This window comes from Acartia tonsa, chromosome 14 (genome assembly GCF_053477335.1).
Source record: "Acartia tonsa isolate MP-2025a chromosome 14, ASM5347733v1, whole genome shotgun sequence".
NCBI classification, from domain to species: domain Eukaryota; kingdom Metazoa; phylum Arthropoda; class Copepoda; order Calanoida; family Acartiidae; genus Acartia; species Acartia tonsa.
This window is the reverse complement of record NC_137273.1, coordinates 3,601,607-3,622,846: the sequence shown is the minus strand read 5'-3', so window position 1 is coordinate 3,622,846 and position 21,240 is coordinate 3,601,607. Positions and strand designations below refer to the sequence as shown.

Here is a 21,240-nt window from a genome sequence, read left to right as displayed (position 1 = left end):
TTGTAAAGAAAAACCATATAGGTTCAGCGGTTATTAATTCTATATCAATTAATGGTGATTTCAAGGACGATTAAAGTTTGTCTTAATTGATGAGCTTTGCTTTTAATGAATGTTGTCATTCTTGTTAAAAATTATCATAATTTTTTTTTTGTAAAATAAAATATTTATATTTTTTTCTTTCAGATATTTTATAATTTCAAAAAATGTTCCAGTGATAATCAAATTCCGTGAAAATCTAAAGAAAATTTAAGTGAAGATTAAAATATGATTACAGCTTAACTATTGAAGTTTGCCTTAAGGAAATAATTTATTTAAAGGATTTAATCAAATATTTTTTTTTTTGTGATTTGTGAGTTTTTAATAGGTATTGTATCTAAAGCAAATAATTAAGGATCTTTAGGGATAAGACAATGCCTTAAAAAAATTATATATTCTCAATGATAATAAACAAGATTAAGCTTTCTGTAGTTTTAAGTTATTGGTTGAACCGTTTGGACATTATAAGTTTTGAACTAACCAATCAAATTTTAGTATAATACCAAACGATTCTAAGGCAACAAATATAATAACGTTTTTATAAAATTTTGGGTACTATTGTAATTAATAGCTTAATGTTACCTTCCTGCCTGCAAATATTTTTTTAACTCAGGGAGAAAAGGGATATTGGGCTGTTTATTACACTAGTCCTCAAAGTTTTATAATAATATTTTCTTATTCGTTGACTTTGGGGATTTTATTTAATTTTGATTGGCTGATTCATTAAGTTGACTGTTCAAACTTTTCAAAGTCAAACATTAAGTTAAATCTACAGAAGAAGTATTGGGGATGTACATAAATTTATCAGCCATTGTCTTATCCCTTTAGATCCCTCATTTTAACTATATTTTAACAATTTTCGGTTTCACTTTAAAAAAAAATAATAATACGTTGAATATACAACCTGGCCGACTTAGAAATAAAGCCGTTTTAAAGATCTTATGATAAATTATTGTCGCCTGTGTGTGTAGGGATGGTTGTCGCTATGGATCATGATGTACAACAATCACCTAGGATACCAGCTAATTGGTAAGTATCTGTCTGTTTGTCTGTATGTCTGTCTGTCTGACTGTCTCTCTCTCTCTCTCTCTCTAAACCTCGAACTACAACAATCACCCAGAATACCACCTAATTTGTAAGTCTGTCTGTTTGTCTGTCCCTCTCTCTTTGTTCATCTTTCTGTCGTCTGTCTCTGTCACTCTCTCTGTCTCTTTCTGTATCCTCTCTCTCTTTCTCTCATTATATCATGACTATCTATCTCTTTTACTGTCGGTCAGTCGTCCTGTCTCTCTTTCTATATGATTTTTTTCATTATGGCTCACAACTGGTTCTAATCAAACGGAAAATGATCGGCCTGTAAGCCATACTGAAATAATTATTCCCGTTTCTAATAAATCTTGAATGAATCTAAATAAATGAGACAAGATACAGACAATTAAAAAAGATGGATAGCTCCTGTCTTTGATAATAGTTATTTACCATCAATTTTTCTTGTTTTAATTGTTCGGTCTCTAATTTGTCATGCCAATCATTTTAGCAATGACAAGAAATATAAATTTCATAAATGAACATTTTCGTAACAAATTTAAATTAAATTTTATATATCAACTCAGTAAAATTAAGTTCCAGCAAAGAATTTAATCAATTTGGCTGTTGGAAGAGTTAAAAAGCCCCTATATATGACATAATCTTTATTATTAGAACAGTTTTAATGCACCCCCCCCCCCCCCTACATAAGATCAACTAGAAAACATGCTCTTTTAATAAAGCAGGATTTCTAGTCATTTTGTAACACTATCATTGCAGCTGGTTTCTACATAAAAAGTTACACTGTTACATAACTGCCCGTTTTTGCAAGCCACTTGAAGTTTGATTGATATAGTAAAATACCTGGTTTTAGAGACAGAACAGATAAAAAGATTAGATTGATAAAATAGGTTTTTGAGTAGTTAATATGTGTATGTTGGAATATAATTAGAATGTTGAAAAATATTATATAGACGATAAATTGGTCAACATCTGTAGATCAAAAAGTTGAGAAACTGTTAGTTGAAACCAATTGATCATGATTTAATATAACTACCCGAAATATTGAAGATAATGATGAAAGAAGTAAAATTTTGGGTACCAGTATAACCTACTAGTAAAACCTAATGTCCTTTCACCATTGAATAAATTAGATGCTTTTCCACATTCTAAAAATTCTGCTTATTTTAAATACAAATATATCTTAACTATCCAATCTATAAAAAAACTTGATAGAGGGGTAGCATCTTTACTGTTTATTAAATCTGTCTTTTTTAAATTTTAAAGATTAGGGGAAAAAAATTATCCTATTCTTTAAAGTAGTAAGTTGCGTGTATGCCCCAAAAAATCTCGCATCTATCGATCGATCGTTACAGAATTTTCTTTGAATAGAGCTCTATTCCGATTTTTAGTGTCAAAATTTTCAACCTATAATTTTTTCATCATTTGTTTATCATTATTGGGGATATAAATCAATTTATCGTTTATTGTCTTATCTACTAAAATCACTGGTTTAAGTGGAATTTATAAAACTTAAGATGTTTTCTTGATATTCATCCAACTATTGATATATATTTTGCATGAAGTGCTTTGGATAATTTTATTCTTGTCAATTACAAGTTTTCTATAGTTTTATCTTCTTAATCTCTGATAGATAATAAAACGCAAGTAATGCTTTTTACCATTGCAATAGTAGTGTGCCTTTAAAACATAAAAAAAAGACAAATATGAAACTCTCCTAAAAAGAGGAGAGAGATAAATTCATAAGCATTTCATTGAATGGGTACAAAGACAAACGTCCTAATGCGACAAAGGTCCTGATGCGACAAACACCCTTACTTAAGAGATGTCGCATTAGGACGTTCGTCGCATTATGAGGTTTAGGACGTTTGTCGCATCAGGAGGTTTGTTGGTGTACTATTAAATTTACTAGCGGCTTCACTCTAATATCTAGGGACGTCGTCTTCAAAGGGGTAAGAAGGAGACAGAAAAATAATCTAAAAACATCCCAAGGCTTAAATATGAACCATATAGTCTAAAACCATCCCAGGACCTATGTAAGGCTTCCCAAGAAGAAGCTCTGTATTTATTGGAATCTTTTGTTAAAAACAAAAAATAATCTTATTTCTTTATATAAAAGAACTTAGCACTTTTGGGCTCTGTATTTAAAGGAGGAAAGAGGGGTCAGAAAAATTGCTTATAACCATATAAAGGTTCCCAACAATGGAGAAATCAATCGGCTCAGTAGTTTTAAAGAGATGCAAACAAAAATACCCTACTACTTTACATAATAGGATAAGTTTAAGCTATTCTCAAATTGCTATTTTTAACTGGTTTTAAGAAACAAATTAAACCTTTTTTTGCACTGGTCCTTGGCGCAAAATATGTTGTAAGTAAGTAGTAGTGCATATAATGCTTGGACCAGTTTTTAAATATTTTTTTCTCTATAAATTGAGGTTTAGTCCAGTGAAATATTGCTGGGAAGAGTATTATTTATTTATCTGGGAACTTTTAAAGATGCTTGAGCCCAATGACTGAACTTCATCTACATATGTCCGCTCATCGTTATAGCTAGCATAAGAAGGCATACAAATAATCTTAAAGATCCAATAATCCACATGAACCATCTGACTAAAGAAAATATGTGTAAAATAAGTCTTTTGCGCATTTATGTGCGTTGAAAGACAACTGTGATAACTCTAATCATAGAGTAGCTGCGCTGCAAATAATTAATTTAAGAACTCGACTGTGCACTTTGCAATTTAAAGAATGTATATAAAACCAAATATTTGGATTGGTAACTTTATTTTTGAATTCTTAATTAAAATTTGTAAACATGGATATCACTTATCGGACAGTAGGAGGGGAGGGGGTGGAGTAAAGTGATAGATGGAGGGTCGTTATTTTAACTAGCTACAAGTTTTATTTATTTAGAGTTCATGATATTCTGGTGCAAGATTCAAGTAGTAATAAATTCATTCCAACTGCACCTTACCTTATAAGGTCAATTTAAATCCTTTAAGGTTTGACTAACTATACCTATATTCCTGTTTAAATAAAGATATATGGTTGCGTAGTTGTTTAAGAATGTAGTTACTTATGACTAACATTTGACCGGTTTCATAAAAAAATAAAGCTTTTTTATTAGCGCGGGTTTTCTGTATTTAGTATTTTAACTATATTCTAGTCACTGCACTTATAGCATTTAGGGGCTCTGTTTTCCAAGGGATTAGAAGGGATAGAAAAATAGCCTAAAACCAGGTCATTTGTGTGAAGCTTGCACTAAAATGAGTACTCAATCATCTCAGTAGTTATTTGAAAACAATGATGTGCGGTAAATTTATACATGCTCAATGATGGTGCACAAAATTACCATTATATAGATTTAAATTATTGGTTTAAAAGTTTGGACATACATAGATAGTTTGTGGCCAAACAACATGAGGAAATATGATTATTATATTAGCTGATATTTTTTTTACTTATAATTTTTGTATAATTCTTCTTTACAGTGTAGCTCTTTAGGTCCTTGGAAGGTCAATTTCGGGGGAGGGTACCTCCACCCTCCCAAGAGAAATCGATTATATATGTACAAAAATCTACCCCCCCTCAAAAAATCATTTTTTTTTTCAAACTAGAAATAAATTTGTGGGAGGGACGTCTTCATCCCCCAACCCCTCTCACAACCCCCAAAGGCCTCTAGAGGCATAACCGGTAGAAAATTATGAAGTAGCTGCGGCACTTAAAAGTAAGAAATAAAAGATAAAGAATGGCAGGGCTATGTTTGTCCTTTTTAATCACCTAATTTACAATTCAGACAAAACTGCAAAAAAAAGACCACATTAAAAAATAAAAACTTGCCCAAATTTGCAAGATGCTTGACATGGACAATGGTTTTAAAGAAGATACTTCACTTATAATATAACTACTAATTGTTCCAAGAATCACCCTTAAATAACTTAATTTAAGACTAATATCTTATCAGCTTATACCAACAAGGAAATTAATTCGAGAAAAAATATCACCAAACCTAAACGTGATTTTCAACTGTAGTTTGGGGGCAACACATAGTAGAATTGACAGCCTTTTTATCTGCCTCTCAAATATTATTTTAGATTTATTTCGCTTCTTGGCTATACCTATTCCTGACACCCAGTTTAGTCCATAAAAAAATATATAGTGAAATAAACATGTTAAAAATAGACATACGGACTTTTTATGTTATAGAGTTGCTATGCCATCCATACTAAAAAAAAATTACAAAATGAATTAATTTAGCTATTATCATTTAATATTTTTTTGTTGCAATGTGCAGATACTAGCAAGTTTTTATAGCCAGAAAGCTATTTGAGTATCCCAACATTTAATGGAGGACAATTTATTTTCTTAATCACAAAATATATAATAGATATATAGAGTTTAGATGGATAATTTCATGATTGGACCAATAGAAACTCAATGTAGGTAAAAATTGGACTTTATTATTGGTTAATAAGTGGTACAAAATGGAATATTTTCTCCTTAAATAAGCTATAAACACCCAATTTCTTAATGTAAATCCTTTTTTGCTTTGGGATATATTATTGTTAATTAATTTTGTTGCTCGTATTGTTTGATTGAATGATATATGACAGCTTACGTTTAAACGATGACTAAATATAACAATAGTTATTTATCGCATCGTATTATAGACAGCTTTCCGCAGATATTTAAATGAAAAATTATAGGATTAAAACTGGTATTGATTTTATGATTTGATTTTAATGTCCTTGCAAAATTGTCTGTAATACGATGCTATACATGATTTTTTGGTGAGAACCAGTTAAAATCCAGTGAATATTAATCGGTTTCGAAGCCAAACAAGAAAAATCTTCTTATCTGCTAGAAATTCCTTTTTTATGTTGAACGGATAGCTGTGGCTAAAGATCATCTAGTGTATTAAATCTATTCAAAACATACTTCTTAACTTCTGCTTTTTGCCTTTTTATTATTTGTATTTTTTAACAAACGTTGCTTTTCTTGGACTAGAATGTTCGTCTGTCTTTTATTAAAAGGTTATTTTGGATGCTACATAACTGAATTAAGCATTTTTTTTTTTTTTAATACAAAGTTCTTTTCATGATCAGTTCAAAACATATTTGTATTTATATTACAATCTTACAAACTTTAACAAGGTAAACAACATCCATAAGTAGCGATGCATAAAGAAATCATGGAATAGAGCAGAAGTTTAGTCGTCATAACAAGAAAAAAAGGAAGGACAATTGTTTTAAATTCACAGAATATTCTAAAAACATTTTCTAGCCCCTTTGTGAGGCTCTAACCCTGTCGGCCATCTTGACTCTTAATTAACCTACTAACAATAAGTTTTTTTTCTAAAATAAATTAGAATTGTAGTTCTTAATAAATCTGTGTTCACAATATGTTCAAATTTCTATTTCTGATTAATTGCACAATATATTTGAATCATATTTGTTTTAAATTAAATTAAATGCATTTATAATTTATTAAAATGATTAGTCAGCCCCATGTAAAACTGTGCAGGGGTTATTGTGTCGACAATAATGTGTTGTCGTAATCGGTTATATGTCAGCTTTGATCTCTCTTGATGGTACATGATGTTGATTAAGTTATCTTAAATAGTATGTCGGTATTATGTCAATCATAGCCACTCTTTTTTAATGTCACAAGCTCCCACAAGCAGAATTTTACACATTAATAATTACTTTATTATATTAAAGTTAGTTGCTATTCCACTATTATTGAATACTAGTAAATAAACTCCTACGCTTTCAGAGGCCTCTAGGCATTTTAGGCAAAAAAGAACCATATCGGTTCAGTGGTTGAAGATATTAAGCTGCATACAGAACATTATATTACTTTGTTATAGGTATGCATTGAAAATTGAATGAATACAAACAATAAATCTATTGAAACAGAGAAAGATGAAATATAATTATTCATTATGTATAAAATCATATATATAGATTCTTTTCAATGATTAATTTACCAAAAGCGTACCTCCGATAAAATCCAAATCATTAATATAAAGATTTTTCCAGTATGGCTTCGAAACCGATTGATATCCACTAGATTAGAACCGGTTCTTAGCAATACTGAAAAATCTTGTATAGCATCATATTACAGACAATTTTCCACGAATAATAAAATTTATACCAGATTTGTTAGCCGGGCCTTCAGCTCCTCGGGCTTAACTAAACTTGTTTTTAATCTCATAACTTTTTATTTTAATATCCACGGAAATCTGTCTATAATAAAATTCGATAAATAACTATTATATGTATGAATGTGTAGCGACCACATCAAGTTAATTGTCACCTTTTTTCCTCCTTATCAAGATCAGATATTTCAGCACTTCATTAATCCTCAACACCTCTTTCTAGCAAGCAACTCAGTATTATCTATAAAATTGGGTAACACCGGTTGAAAACTGTCACCACATACTTGGTGATACAAAACAATTTGCAAAGAAATTGATACTCAAAGTTTAAACTTGAGTTAACTTGGAACACATTTTTGTATTATATTTAAAATTGAGTAACACTGGTTGAAAACGGTCACCCTATACTTGTGATACAAATAAAATTTGCAAATTAGAATTGAAACTGGATACATCTTGAGATAGCAGAAAGTGTCATGTGTGATGTCATAAAGATATGTCTATTATCACTCTCTTTTTTAGGGGGTTCCTTTTCCACTTTTCCTCTAATTTTTCATTTTAGACATATTTTTATGACGTCACACATGTCATTTTCCAATGTCCCATAGAGATATATTTTTTCTATTTCATAGAGTAATTGCAAACTGACACTCTACACTTAGTGATACAAACAAAATTGTAGATGAATTTAATGTACATCAATTGCACCTAAAACTTAGTGTAACTTTTTATATTTATTTCTATAGTATTGGGTAATGTCAAATGAAATTGTCATCATAACCTTGTTGCCATAAAATATGTTGCAGAATAATTGAATTGTACTTCAAACTTGGTGTAGCTTGGTATATAATTTTAAACTATCTACAAAATTAAGTAAGTGATATTAAAATCTGTTGCCTTATACACTATATCATTAAAGCTCAAAAAGTATAAAATAAAATTATTAGATGCCTTCACACAAACCAATTTTTTAACCACCAATAACTGACCCTATTTTTATTAGGATTTAAACAAAACTTTTAAAATAAGGCTGTGTACTAAGTATTGTCTCTTGCATTTCATAACATTTTATTGTATGGATTCTGTATCCTAACTTGACCCCATCTTGAAGTCCCTAATGAAATACTCTTTGCTGCACCCTTATTACTCAGGATTTTTATTAGAAAGAGGACATGTGAAGCATGAAATAGCCCAAAACCATACTAAGATTTTTTTTAAAGTAACTGTCTTGTTATATTGTTTACTAGATTGGTTTAGTGGCTATTGAAATATTAGGCGTTATCCTCTTAAAAATTTTTTTTTCAATTTTTTTCAATTTTGTAACCCCCCCCCCCCCCCCCCCCAACTACCAATGAACAACTATTTTAGGTTAGGTTAGGTTTTAGGCTAGGGAGGCGAGTGCTGCGGCTAGGCAGGCAAGGGGGCCTGTGGCTAGGCAGGCAAGGGGGCCGAGTGCTGCGGCCAGAGTTCATAGTTCGCTGTTGGGGGGGGGGGGGGGGGGGTACTCAAATTTTCAATATTGAAAAAAAAATTTCTAAGAGGATAATACCAAATATTAAGCTTTAGACAACAATTTCTTCAATATCTATTCTAATCATGTTCATTGACAAACTGACTGATGGACTGGTGGAAGGACAGGCAATTTGATAGACAAAGTTCCGCTGTCTGAAGAACTGACTTATAGAAGAATGGATGGACAGACAAGGTAAATTTTAGAGCAGCTTGCTAACAATTATGAACCATGACCATTGTTGATAGGAAGATCTATCAATATGGTTTCCCTGTATAGTAGCCTCACAACTTATAAATAAAATGTAGCCACCAAGTGACAGACGACAACAAAGTTGCTACCAATTCTGGATGAACTGAAATTAGTTTCCGAATGTGAACACATTTTCCTAGGTGTTTCCCAATCCTATCTCAATATTTGCTACTAGCTAAAAAACCTTCAAACTTCAAAAAAAAATCAAAATTTGAATGTATTAACGATTTATACATTATACATTCAAAGTTTTAATTTTTCAAATTTAGATTTTTTTTTTGGAAGTTTGAAGGTTTTTTAGCTAGTAGCAAATATTGATATAGGATTGGGAAACACCTAGGAAAATGTGTTCACATTCGGAAACTAATTTCAGTTCACCCAATTCTGGTCCAATCTAAATATATATACATATACATACACGTACATATACATAAGAGGGGAGAGATAGAGAGGTCTAGTATTCTTTATATATAGTAGTTTAGGCAGTTTTAATCAACTAACCATTTCATAAAGAGGTGACAAAAAAAGCTTGCTTGCTTCAGATGAGACCAGTTAAAATGTCTTAAACAATGAGTGACACAGTGATAAATGCATTTACACGAGATTTTTAAAGATTTTGAAAGATTATTTAAAAATTAGTGCTATTTTCTAAATAATCTTGTCAAGAGGTAAAAAAGATTTACAAATAAATAGAAAAGAGTCATTTTAATAAAAATTTTGCTCATAAGAAATTAAAATTTTTACATCCTTTTTTTACAAAGCTTCATTTAAATATAATATAAATTGACAAAGTTTCAAAAAGAAAGAGGTTTAACGAAATGTGATAATTGTCGGAGCCAATGACAATTACGTTTTGCTTTTTAGTGAAAATCTGTAGGGTTGAGGTGGGTAAAATAAAGCCACTTATACGAAAGAAGTTATATGCAAGTATTCAAAAATTAAGCATTAAAAGTGTATGTTCTAGTGGCTTCTACCTCCTAGAGGCCTCTGGGAAAACTAGTGTACTAGTGTAAGTAATATAGACCGAAAATTATTCAAAATTTAAGAAATGTAGTAAATATATTGCTATCAGTGGTTAATTTACAATGTCTAGATTTTAAAATTTATTGATGTAACATAAAACAATTTAAAGTTAACTTGATACATTTATTCACAGTACAATAAAGGATGGTGAAAATTTTGTACGCTTCGCACAGCTACATAAAAAATCTGATCGCGCACAAATTTAAAAATTACTGTAAAAAAATTGTGATCATCCAACTTTTTCATTTTTTTCGAATGTTCAATGACTTCATTAGTTGATCTATAAATTAGTTTGATTATGTCATACAGTTGTTACACCGCTACCTATAGTACATCAACAAGGATGACAATATCCATAAAACAGGCCAGTCGATAAATATCAATGGCTTTTATATCCACTAAATGTATTGCCTAATTAAGTGTTCATAGGTGACAAATAATCAGCATGATGAATTTATAATGTCATTTATACTTTTGTACTTTCAAATCGAAATAAAAACATGGACGGACGTATTTATATTGCCCTAAGTAAATGTGTTTTTGGCTGACATATAATCATACTTTTGAAACTATCATATCATTTAGGCCTCACTCATACACTATTGTATTGTAAGTTAAAGTATACAAAATCAAGTGAAATTTAACACACGAGAAGTTTGAATAAATTAGACCATTCCATCAAATCACCATCCTTGCAATTTCATAATAACTTTTAGCTATATAAAGTCTACTGTCACGAATAAAAAGATATAATATTAGGTTTAAAAATCATAGCAAATAAATATATTTCATATTTTACCCTTATTTATTTAGTACTCAGTATTATCGTAAGATAATTGAAATAATTTTTTAATAACTAAGATAATTTCTTTATATTATACAAACGTACATTCTGAAATTAGACAAAAGCTACGCTTTCAGAAGGTACATTTTTTAACGCTGTGATTATATAAAAACTGCACTAAATAAAGAATGTCGTTTGTTCAATGGAAACTCATTAACTTAGATATTTTACTTCAGTCTATATTTGCATTTACGTTATTAGTTGGCAGGGTTAGGGCCCTGCAGGGTTAAAACCCTTTAAGGATGTTTTATTTTGCGGATTGAGATTTTTTGGTGGTTTGTGTTTCTATTTCATAATTGCAAAAGACATAATAACAAAAAAGTGGATTGTTTAATGGTTTCAAATGTGCAGTTTTTGCTCGTGCAGTAATATGCAGTTATGATGGTTTAATATAAAATTGATACATGTGTAAAAGTACACCCTCCCCTTACTTTAAAACTTTTTAGTTGCCATTTGAGTAATATTCTATCATAAATCAATGTTTTAGAGTGCATCTTTATATGAAATCAGGTTGTATTAAAGACTGAAAGAATTGATTTACAGCCTGATGCTGCCTATTTTTTAAAGTGGGGTAGTTAGAATGATTATTGTGTACTAGAACAACTTGTATAGTTTGTCGACCATAATCACCAACCCGTTATTTTCAACTTAAAAAAATATGATTTTAAACAATCAGCATAGCTTAGCGGGGATAACCATACAATATACAAATCTGTGGATGGATTTAGGCTATATCCCTGTACCATTTTTTCATATTCGTGAAAAAGGAGCCCTCTGAAAGAATTGATTTACAGACGGATGTCTGCTTTTTTACAGTGGGGTAGTTATAATGATTATTGTTTACTAGAGCGACTTGTGTTATCCTTTCGACATTAATCATTCAACCATTAAATAACTTAATCTATCATTTAATCTATAGATATAAAAGTAAACATATAATACCCTAGGATAAATTAGAATTTTGGATTTTAATCCTTATGGGGTTGTACAAACCAGCATTGCAAAACTTCTCTAAAATTAATTTTAATCTGCAAAAAGAGTAATCTTTTTTATTATAATAGAAAATATCTACTTAAAATATCTGTCAAAAAATTTAATTAAACATTTTTCTACTTTTATTGTACATTTGTTCATCAAAAAATGTTATTAGATATTTTTTTACATAGTTGTCCTGCAATGGATAGCCTATTATAAAACAAGTTTTAATACTTTTTGGCCAGTAAGATATCGATAACACCTGAACTGATTGAGTTCTACAGGGAAGTTTTAGGTTTGTTTTAGGCTATTGTCTGCCCTTTTGAATACAGAACCCCTAGATACTAGGGGCGCAGCAGCTCGTTATATTTGATTGCACAATCAAACAAATTTGACACATTTTGAAATCTTTTTGACATTTGGTGTTTTTATATTGCTTATATTGAGGGGGCGTTTTTAGCTGGAATTGCCATTATATACATATAAACAGAGAAAAGGATAATTATTTATATAATAAGAATGATTATAAAGTGACGTCTTGCTTATAACATGTTACCTTATTGTCCTTTGAATTACCATTCAAATTTTATAAATGAGAAGCTAACAAAATGATAAGTTAATATTAATCTGTTTGTGTCAAACGTCGTGTCAATCAGACAACCAACCTATTAATTGCACGACCTTTTGTTTTAAAGTAACAGTCCATGGTAATGTATTGTGCCTTTTAATAGCCAAGGCATTCCCTCTTCCTCTAACAAATATTGTCACATAGCAACAACAGTAGTATATACAATTTTAATGTATCTAATGTCACCTCTTTGACAATAAGCAAGTGCTTAACATTTCCATTTATACAAATGTAACTTAAAAATGTAAAAATATTTTACTTTTACCCAACCCTGTCCAAAAGTTAGACAAACCTAGACTCATGTACTTTATTTTTGCAAAGGGTGTGTGCTTAAAAAAGATTATATTTCTCCTACTACTATTTTTAACCCTATAAAACCCCACATTACGGTGGAAGGTGGGAAAAAATAAACTCCCCTCTATCTTAAACGGCAGTTGATATATTGGGTGAATTATCAGGGGGTATATTCCCCACACCCCAAAAAATAGCATAAAACATTCTCAGAGGGCCAGTGGGTTTTCTGAAAAGCAAAGCAGGATCGGTTCAGTGGTTAATAAGATCTTAAGACTAACTAGTAAACCAACATACGGACAGACATCGTTCTACTTTTCATTATTAACTAACTGCTGCGCCCCTAGAATCTAAGATATCTTTATTCAAAGGAGTATAGAATTAGCTGAAACATTGCCTAAAACTGTCCCAAAAATTGAATCTAAAAATAAAACTAATCAAAACCATCACAGCAACTAAGTGAAGCTTCCCCAAAAAGGAGAACTCAAAAATTTTAGTAGTTATTGGGATCTTAAGCTTCAGACAATAAATCCTTACTACTTTTTATTATTGATTAATTTCTTATATTTTTTTTAGGTATTCCGAGGGTACAGGACAAGAGGATATTGAGAACTATTTTAAGGTATAATCATTGTTTTGGTTGTGATGCTACTCTATGTAGAAAATTTGTTGTTTGTCTGTCTGCCTGTTCATAATTTTTTGTCTGTCTGTCAGTCAGTAACACTTTGAAAGAAATGTCTTTTTTTTCTTTTATTCTTTTTCAAAGAGTATCAACCATATTTTTTTTGTGTGTTGGTCCGTCAGTAATTTAAAATGTACAAGGTGTTTCAAATAAAACTGCGTTTTCCGGTTTTGGGAAACAACCAGTAGGAGTATGGAAGAAATAATTATATATTCTTAATCTCTATAAAAATATGGATTAATTTTATAAAAGGTGTTTTTTAATATCTCTTAAAACAATAGCGCTTTTTAGAGCTTAAAGAATTCAAAATGTATGTGTGTTGCTTTATTAGGGCTATAACGTCCAATTAAATTCTTCTTTTTACTTGAAAACGACATTATATAGCATGCTCAACCAAAAATTCTAATAATTACATTTGAAATCTAATTCAATAATGCTTTTTAAAAGAATAAATAACCAATTTTATTTTTGCTTTAATTACGATTCAAGCATGATCATTCAATTATGCTCTCATAACTCTTCCTCCTACCCCTCCCCTTTTTATCTCTTAATCCCTTTTTATTTGACATTTGTGACATATTAACCTAATATGATATAAATAGAAGAATAAAGAGAATATGGACCTATAATTATTTTTTTCATGCTCCTTCTGGTTGATTCCCAAAACTGGAAAACGCAGTTTTTTTTCTGAAACACATTGTATATATTTAAATAATAATTCATTTTCATGAAGATTGTAGATTTTCTATCTTCGCTTTTTATGTCCTTCTTTTTCTTTCTTAATCTTCCTCTCTTCTTTATGACCACTCAAAATTTCCTATAATATTTTCTGTAATTTGTTGTTGCCATAAGTATTTTTTTCTGTAAAGGTTGGAGCAGGTAGCGGTCACAATGAAGTCAACAGTCAGGCTGCCAGCTATATAGCACAGTCTATATACCCTTCTCAATCAGGTAGATAGATAGATAGGCTGCCAGCTATATAGCACAGTCTATATACCCTTCACAATCAGGTAGGTAGATAGATAGACATAAAGACAGATAGATAGATAGGCTGCCAGCTATATAGCTCAGTCTATATACCCTTCTCAATCAGGTAGGTAGATAGAAAGACATAAAGACAGATAGATAGATAGATAGATAGATAGATAGATAGGATGCCAGCTATATAGCATAGTCTATATATCCTTCACAATGAGGTAGGTGTATAGATATATAGATAGGCTGCCAGCTATATAGCACAGTGTATACAGCCTTCTCAATCAGGTAGATAGATAGATAGGCTGCCAGCTATATAGCACAGTCTATATACCCTTCACAATCAGGTAGATAGATAGATAGATAGACTGCCAGCTATATAGCACAGTCTATATACCCTTCACAATCAGGTAGATAGATAGATAGGCTGCCAGCTATATAGCACAGTCTATATATCCTTTACAATCAGGTAGATAGATAGATAGGCTGCCAGCTATATAGCACAGTCTATATATCCTTTACAATCAGGTAGATAGATAGATAGATAGATTAGGGTGGGTTCATATCGGAATTAGACAAAGCGGGGATATGCAACAGATAAAATTAACCTTAAAAACATTTCTGACCGAAAAAGAATTTTAAAAAATTGAGTTTTAGAAAACGACCATTTAAAAATATAATTCATTACTTATTAGTATGCAAAGACGACATTCAAAAAATTTTTTGAATCAGAACTATGGCTTCATGGTGCTCCCTGGAAAGGGCTTGAGGAGCTGAATCAGGAACTTTTGTCCGTTTCAAAATATCTCGTTCCTAGCCTTAGAAATCTCTAAAAAAACAAAATTTTTTAAGGTTTATTGAGAATTGTCCAATTTGTAGAGGTTTTTTAGATTTTCTCAGGCTAGGAACGAGATTTTTTGAAACGGACAAAAGTTCCTGACTCAGCTCCTCAAGGCATTTCCAGGGAGCACCATGAAGCCATAGTTCTGATTCAATAAATTTTTGACTCCCATTTACAAATAGCTATACAATTGAATGTCTGGTCGTCAGCGGTTTTAAGACTTAGGATAAATTATAAATCATCCAGAGGTGTATTATATCTATATAAATTGAGTGCAGATCCCTGCTTTGGCCTCAGAAAAAAAATGTCCAAAATCGACCCACCCTAAGATAGATAGACTGCCAGCTATATAGCACAGTCTATATATCCTTTACAATCAGATAGATAGATAGATAGGCTGCCAGCTAAATATATAGCACAGTCTATATACCCTTCACAATCAGGTAGATAGATAGATAGATAGGCTGCCAGCTATACAGCACATTCTATATACCCCTCACAATCAGATAGATAGATAGATAGACATATAACAGATAGACATATAGATAGATAGGCATATAGACAGATAGACAGACGAAGCCCAATTTGCACCACTTTTGTACCACTTTTAATTCTTTTGATCGACGTCATAAAAATGAAGGATTCTCCATTTCTTTTTTAGGGGTTTTCTTTCCCACTTCTCCTCTTATCTCCCTCATTTGTTTGACGGCACAGCAATCAAAAGTGGTACAATAGTGCGTGCAGATTGGGCTTCGTCTGATAGACAGAAAGGCAGACAGACAGACAGACAGACAGATAAACAGTCAGACAGACAAAAAGAGGTTATAGAGGCCATTTTAAATTTTTTCTTAAATTTTCCTTTTAATTTACTCTTAGTAACAAGAAACAATGTTTTTCTCAGAAACTAAAGAATAAAAGATACTCTTTGAATTTTAATAATAAAAAATATCATGTAATTTACTGAAAAGTAGGAAATTTTGGTTTTTGCTTACCCACCTTTTTTCAGCAGCATAATTATTTTCAAAATTCCTCCATTTAATTTTCAAATATTTGGAAGAATATTTTAAGGCAACGAATGAAAGAAAGTGTTATAAAAGATTGAAATTAGAATAATTTGTTGATTTTTTGATGGTTATATTTTTCTTCCTTTCGTGTATAGAGAAATTTATGGTCAGGTCAGGGACAAGCAGAAAATTCAATAATATTTTATAATATATTCATTGCATTAAAAATACAAAAAAATGACCATTTTATATTCTTAATGTTTAAAAAGTATAATTTGTTAAAGCTTCAAAAAAGAAATGAGTAGAGTAAAGTTAATATGCGAAAATAATCTCAAAGGAAATGGTAAAAGTGAAAAGATATAAACTGAATAAAGTTAGTTGCTAGTATATACCTTGTTAGAAAGGTTTCGTGATTTTTAAACTTGGGGAATATCATATAAATTGCCAATAACAACCCCAAAACCTATCCTCAATCAGTTTAGAGTCAAGCAAGATCTTAACGGACAAACAAACAAACCTTACTACTTAATGTTATACCTGCGGCTACGCCCTGAGAGACCTCTAGAAGCACTTTTAATTTCAATTTCAATAAGAAAAAGTAATTTTTATGCGAGGGGGTTCTATTTTTTCTTGGAAGGGTGTTGGTATCTCACTAAAAACCTTCACAGGTCCCATGATAAGCTTTACTGTAAAGAAGAACCATATCAGTTCAGCGTTTACTAAAATATTTCGCCCCTAGCCTCTAGGGGCTTTGCCCCAAGAGGTATAACTACATCTTTTATTACCTGGAGATCCCCTACTATTTTAAATAATTAAAAAGAAATGGCGGGCATCATCTGTATTATAAAAAAAATGAGGGGGAATTTTTTGTTTTTGGGAGGGTTGGAGGTGTCCTATCCCCTAAGAAAATAGCCTAAAACCACCACAGGACCAGTAGGCATATTCCCTGAAGAGCAGAGTCCGATCGGTTCAGTGGTTACCGAGATATTAAGCTTCAGACGGACGGACGGACAGACAAACATCAAGCTACTTTGTATTATAGATAGTCACTTTTTGGTAAAGCATCTTAAGGGGCGTTTCGTCGTTTTTCACAGTAGCTTTCCCCCTATTTCTAGCCCCTGCAAGGGGCTCTAACCCTGCGCGGCCAATTGCCTAACCCTGCGGGGCAATCACCTAACCCAACTAAACCTAACCTAACCTAAAATCAAAAGCTACTGTAAAAATACGACGAAACGTCCCTTAAGAGGCGTTGCCATGAAAAGGACTATACCCAAAAAATTTTATTCTATTTAACAAGGACGAGAATCTCAGTTACGGCCGAGCTTCTACTCACCACTCAACTCAATGTGGCAATCAGCAATAGGTAAGACGACATTCCATTGCGCCATTTCTTTATAAAAATTACTAGCGGCTACACCTATAGAGGCCTCTAGTGGCACTTGTTGTGGGGGGGGGGAATAATTTGACACATCCGATTTTTTATTTTAGTTTTTAGAAATAAAGTCAATAAAAAGGGGGTGTAAAGAAGAAATTCTTAACATTAATTCGGTAAATGTAATGTTTAATAATAATGCATAAATCCTTTAAGAACATGAACAGCACTTAAATAGTTATAAAATAAGTGGATATTTGAGAGATTCTTGCATACCCTGATAAAGTGTTTTCCAAGCTGGCTTATTTATCCTTATGACTTTACCCTATTCTCGCTACTAACCAGGGAGGAAAGTATTGACGGCATCCTAAATTCTCCTGACACAATATCCCCGTATTCTATATCTATTAGCACTTGTAATAATAATAATTTAGGATCGTCTGGAAAGCCGTACTGTCTGGAAACAAAGCCGTACCAAGGTCTACCTGGATTCTATTCAGCCGCCAGCTATCCCCCTACTCCACCAAAGGCATAACTTGTGTTTTAGTGATCAGCAATTTTGAAAAACCAGTGCTTTCCCAAAAATGCTTGTTGAGTACTGATAACAACCCCTTTCACTTATTTTTCAAATAGTGAGGAATAATTTTTCTCCTATGCCAGGGGTCTTAACCCCTCCAGCTACTACCCCTTCATTTTCTATAAGTGCCTGATTGCTTTTTATCTTAATTTAATTTTGTTGAATGTTAAATGAAATGCCTATGTCTTATTTTTGAAAATTTGAATACCTGGTAAAAGCAGTATTTATGAAATATAATGAGAAATCTAAAACACATTCTCAAAACAGGATTCTGGGCCCGAGGATCCCTCCCCAAACAATCGTTCCTCCTCCGGGGGTGATGACTACCTCCAGTCATCCACCATCCCCTCTCTCTCATCCAGCACAGATGAACTAATGTCGTCGTCCGACTTGAAGCCAAATCCCGACGCCCTCATGGGTTTTCCCGCATTTTCCTCCTACTCAGCGCGCAAACTTCAGGAGGGTAAGTTTAGTTCAATTTTTACTCACCAGAGTGCGTTCGGCTGAAATATTTAGATATTTAAAATCATTTAGATTTCAAACTTAGGTTTGAGATTTGTGTTTTAATTATCATAAGTTTATAACCCAATCTAAAGTCTTGTGAAGGGTATAATGTTTAATGTAAATTTTCTATTAGTGTTGCCATCTAGTGGCATGAATCAGAACTTACTTGCAATGAACAGTCACCACCAGGTGCAGCAACAGCCTGATAACAACCAGTCCTTGGATGAAAATGGTCTTCTAATGGGAAGCCTAAGTCAGGTTGCTCCCCAGAGCCTATCTGAATTCCTGGGTCAACACAATGGCATTGTCTCACAACATCATTTAGAAATTAATCCTCCCCCGTCATCATCACCTTTGACAGCTGCAGCCACAACTACCTATGCATATTATCCAGTCTCAGCAGATGGTACACCCGGATCTCTAAGAAGCTCCTCCTTCTCTCCGTCTAGTCCTCCACCTCAAATGCACATGGTGGGAGGAGGGGGTGAGTCACCCAGAAGTCACAGCCGGGTGAAAATGAGGTCGACCAATGGTAAGCTTGTATGGATGGATGCACCTCTGTGATTGGTTGCTTTGTCATGCACTAAACTTACTAATCTGGATCTAGTGGATTTGTCTGCACTTCACTAACACACTTGAATTTTTATAATAATGCCAAGGTTATAGGGATGAACAATTCAGTTTCAGATATAAGTTAGTGAAAACCAGATTTGGTCTGCTAAAAGTGAAACAAATTCAAGAGCATTATGTGTCAAGTCCCCAAAGCTTTTAAAATTATCCAAAATAAGAAAAGTGGCAGTAGTTCTAGTACTCAAAGTCCTAGACAGCCATAAAAATGAAATTTAGATCTATTGCCCCATCCCTTATATCCTTGATTAATGCATTTGTATAATAACGATTGACTAACCCAGTTACAATGCAAGTACACTGGTATTGCTCTTCTGATTGGTTGGATAAATCTGTACAGTACTAACTCGTTTGCACAGCACTAACACTCTTCTGATTGGTTGGATAAATCTGCACAATACTAACACTCTTCTGCTATTGGATTGGACAGTACTAACACTCTTCTGCTATTGGTTTGCACAGTAATAACACTCTTCTGCAATTGGTTTGTTTAGCTAGTGCTAACACTCTTCTGCTATTGGTTTGTATAGTACTAACACTCTTCTGATTGGTTGGATAAATCTGCACAGTAAAAACACTTTTAGGATTGGTTGGATAAATCTGCACAGCACAAACACTCGTCTACTATTGGTTTGTAACAATACTAACAGCATCCTGTGATTTTCTACACAAAAAAATAACTAATCTTGAAATGGCTGATTTTGTCTGATTTCAACACTTTCTTCTTTTATGATTGGTAGATTTGCACTGCATCTTACTAACACTCTTCTGCAAAAACAAAATTTTTGTACAAAAATAACACTTTTGCGATTGGACAGTATTTTTCTCTATCCACTGACACTTTTACGTAATTGGTTATTCTTACTAACAAATTTTGCTTTCCTTCTTTTTATCTGTATTTCTAACTAAACATTGTAGTTTTTTATGCACTGATACTAACCACCATTTGTTAAAATAGATTTATTTACTTATTTATTAAGCGCTGGAAAGTGTCATGTGGGACGTCATAAAAAATACATCTGAATCCATTTCAGTTTTATTAGGGGTTTCCTTCCCATTTCTCCTCTCATCCCTCCTTTTAGATGTATTTTTATGACGTCACACATGACACTTTCCATTGCTTCCTTATCAATTAACAATTGAAACAGTAATTTATAGATTAATTTAATTTTGCACTAGTTGCCACATTAAAAAAAAAAACAATATTCTTTATTTAATAGATAACTTGTTTAATTATAAATTCCTTTAACAGACATAATATGAATGAAAGAGATGAAAGATAAAGACAAACAAAGTGACAAAGTGATTTATAGATTAGCTACCAAAATAAAATAAAAAAAACTGGCTATACATCTTTAAAATGGGGCTTCATTAATTAACGTCTTTAAGTGCCAACATTTTGAACCTTATATAATACTTTTAAAAGTATCTTTTTATTAAACTTCTTTTTGCAAAAAAAAATTAATGTGCTTAAAGTAAAAGTATACTTTGCCCATTTTTATCTAATTAATATGACCTCTTAGCTTGTGGTGCAAATACCAGGGATCTAAAGGGATAAGATAATGGGAGTTAAATTAATGTACATCCCCAACCAATGATGATACACAAAATTACCTCTTCTTAAATAACCAACCAATCAACATTTAATAAAAGTCCCCAAAGTTGTAAAGTCAACGAATAAGAAAATGTTTTTTTTATAAAACCTTGAGGACTAGCATAATAAACAACCCACTGTCCCCTCCCTCCCTGTGTAAATACTATTGTTTAGATAAAAAATGTGGTTGTTAAGAGTGGAACTAAAGGCTTGCATTCTAATTGAACTAATTACTATTTATCTTGACAATTGGGTAGACAGTGCTTTGCACAGTTGGATAATGTGCCGTAAAAAGTAG

At 32.0% G+C, this 21,240-nt stretch overlaps 1 protein-coding gene across 1 annotated transcript in view; it reads left to right on the top strand.

Moving 5' to 3' along the window:
• The first annotated feature begins 1,008 nt into the window (after nucleotides 1-1,008).
• The window catches only part of LOC145306451 (uncharacterized), a 32,848-nt gene continuing 12,616 nt past the window's right edge, over nucleotides 1,009-21,240 (top strand). The window contains exons 1-7 of the mRNA XM_080148548.1: nucleotides 1,009-1,065; nucleotides 13,343-13,388; nucleotides 14,318-14,399; nucleotides 17,566-17,631; nucleotides 18,075-18,169; nucleotides 18,485-18,680; nucleotides 18,855-19,253. Of these exons, the coding sequence (XP_080004674.1) occupies nucleotides 1,010-1,065; nucleotides 13,343-13,388; nucleotides 14,318-14,399; nucleotides 17,566-17,631; nucleotides 18,075-18,169; nucleotides 18,485-18,680; nucleotides 18,855-19,253 (940 nt within the window). The 5' untranslated portion in view covers nucleotide 1,009. The remainder of the gene's footprint in view (nucleotides 1,066-13,342; nucleotides 13,389-14,317; nucleotides 14,400-17,565; nucleotides 17,632-18,074; nucleotides 18,170-18,484; nucleotides 18,681-18,854; nucleotides 19,254-21,240) is intronic.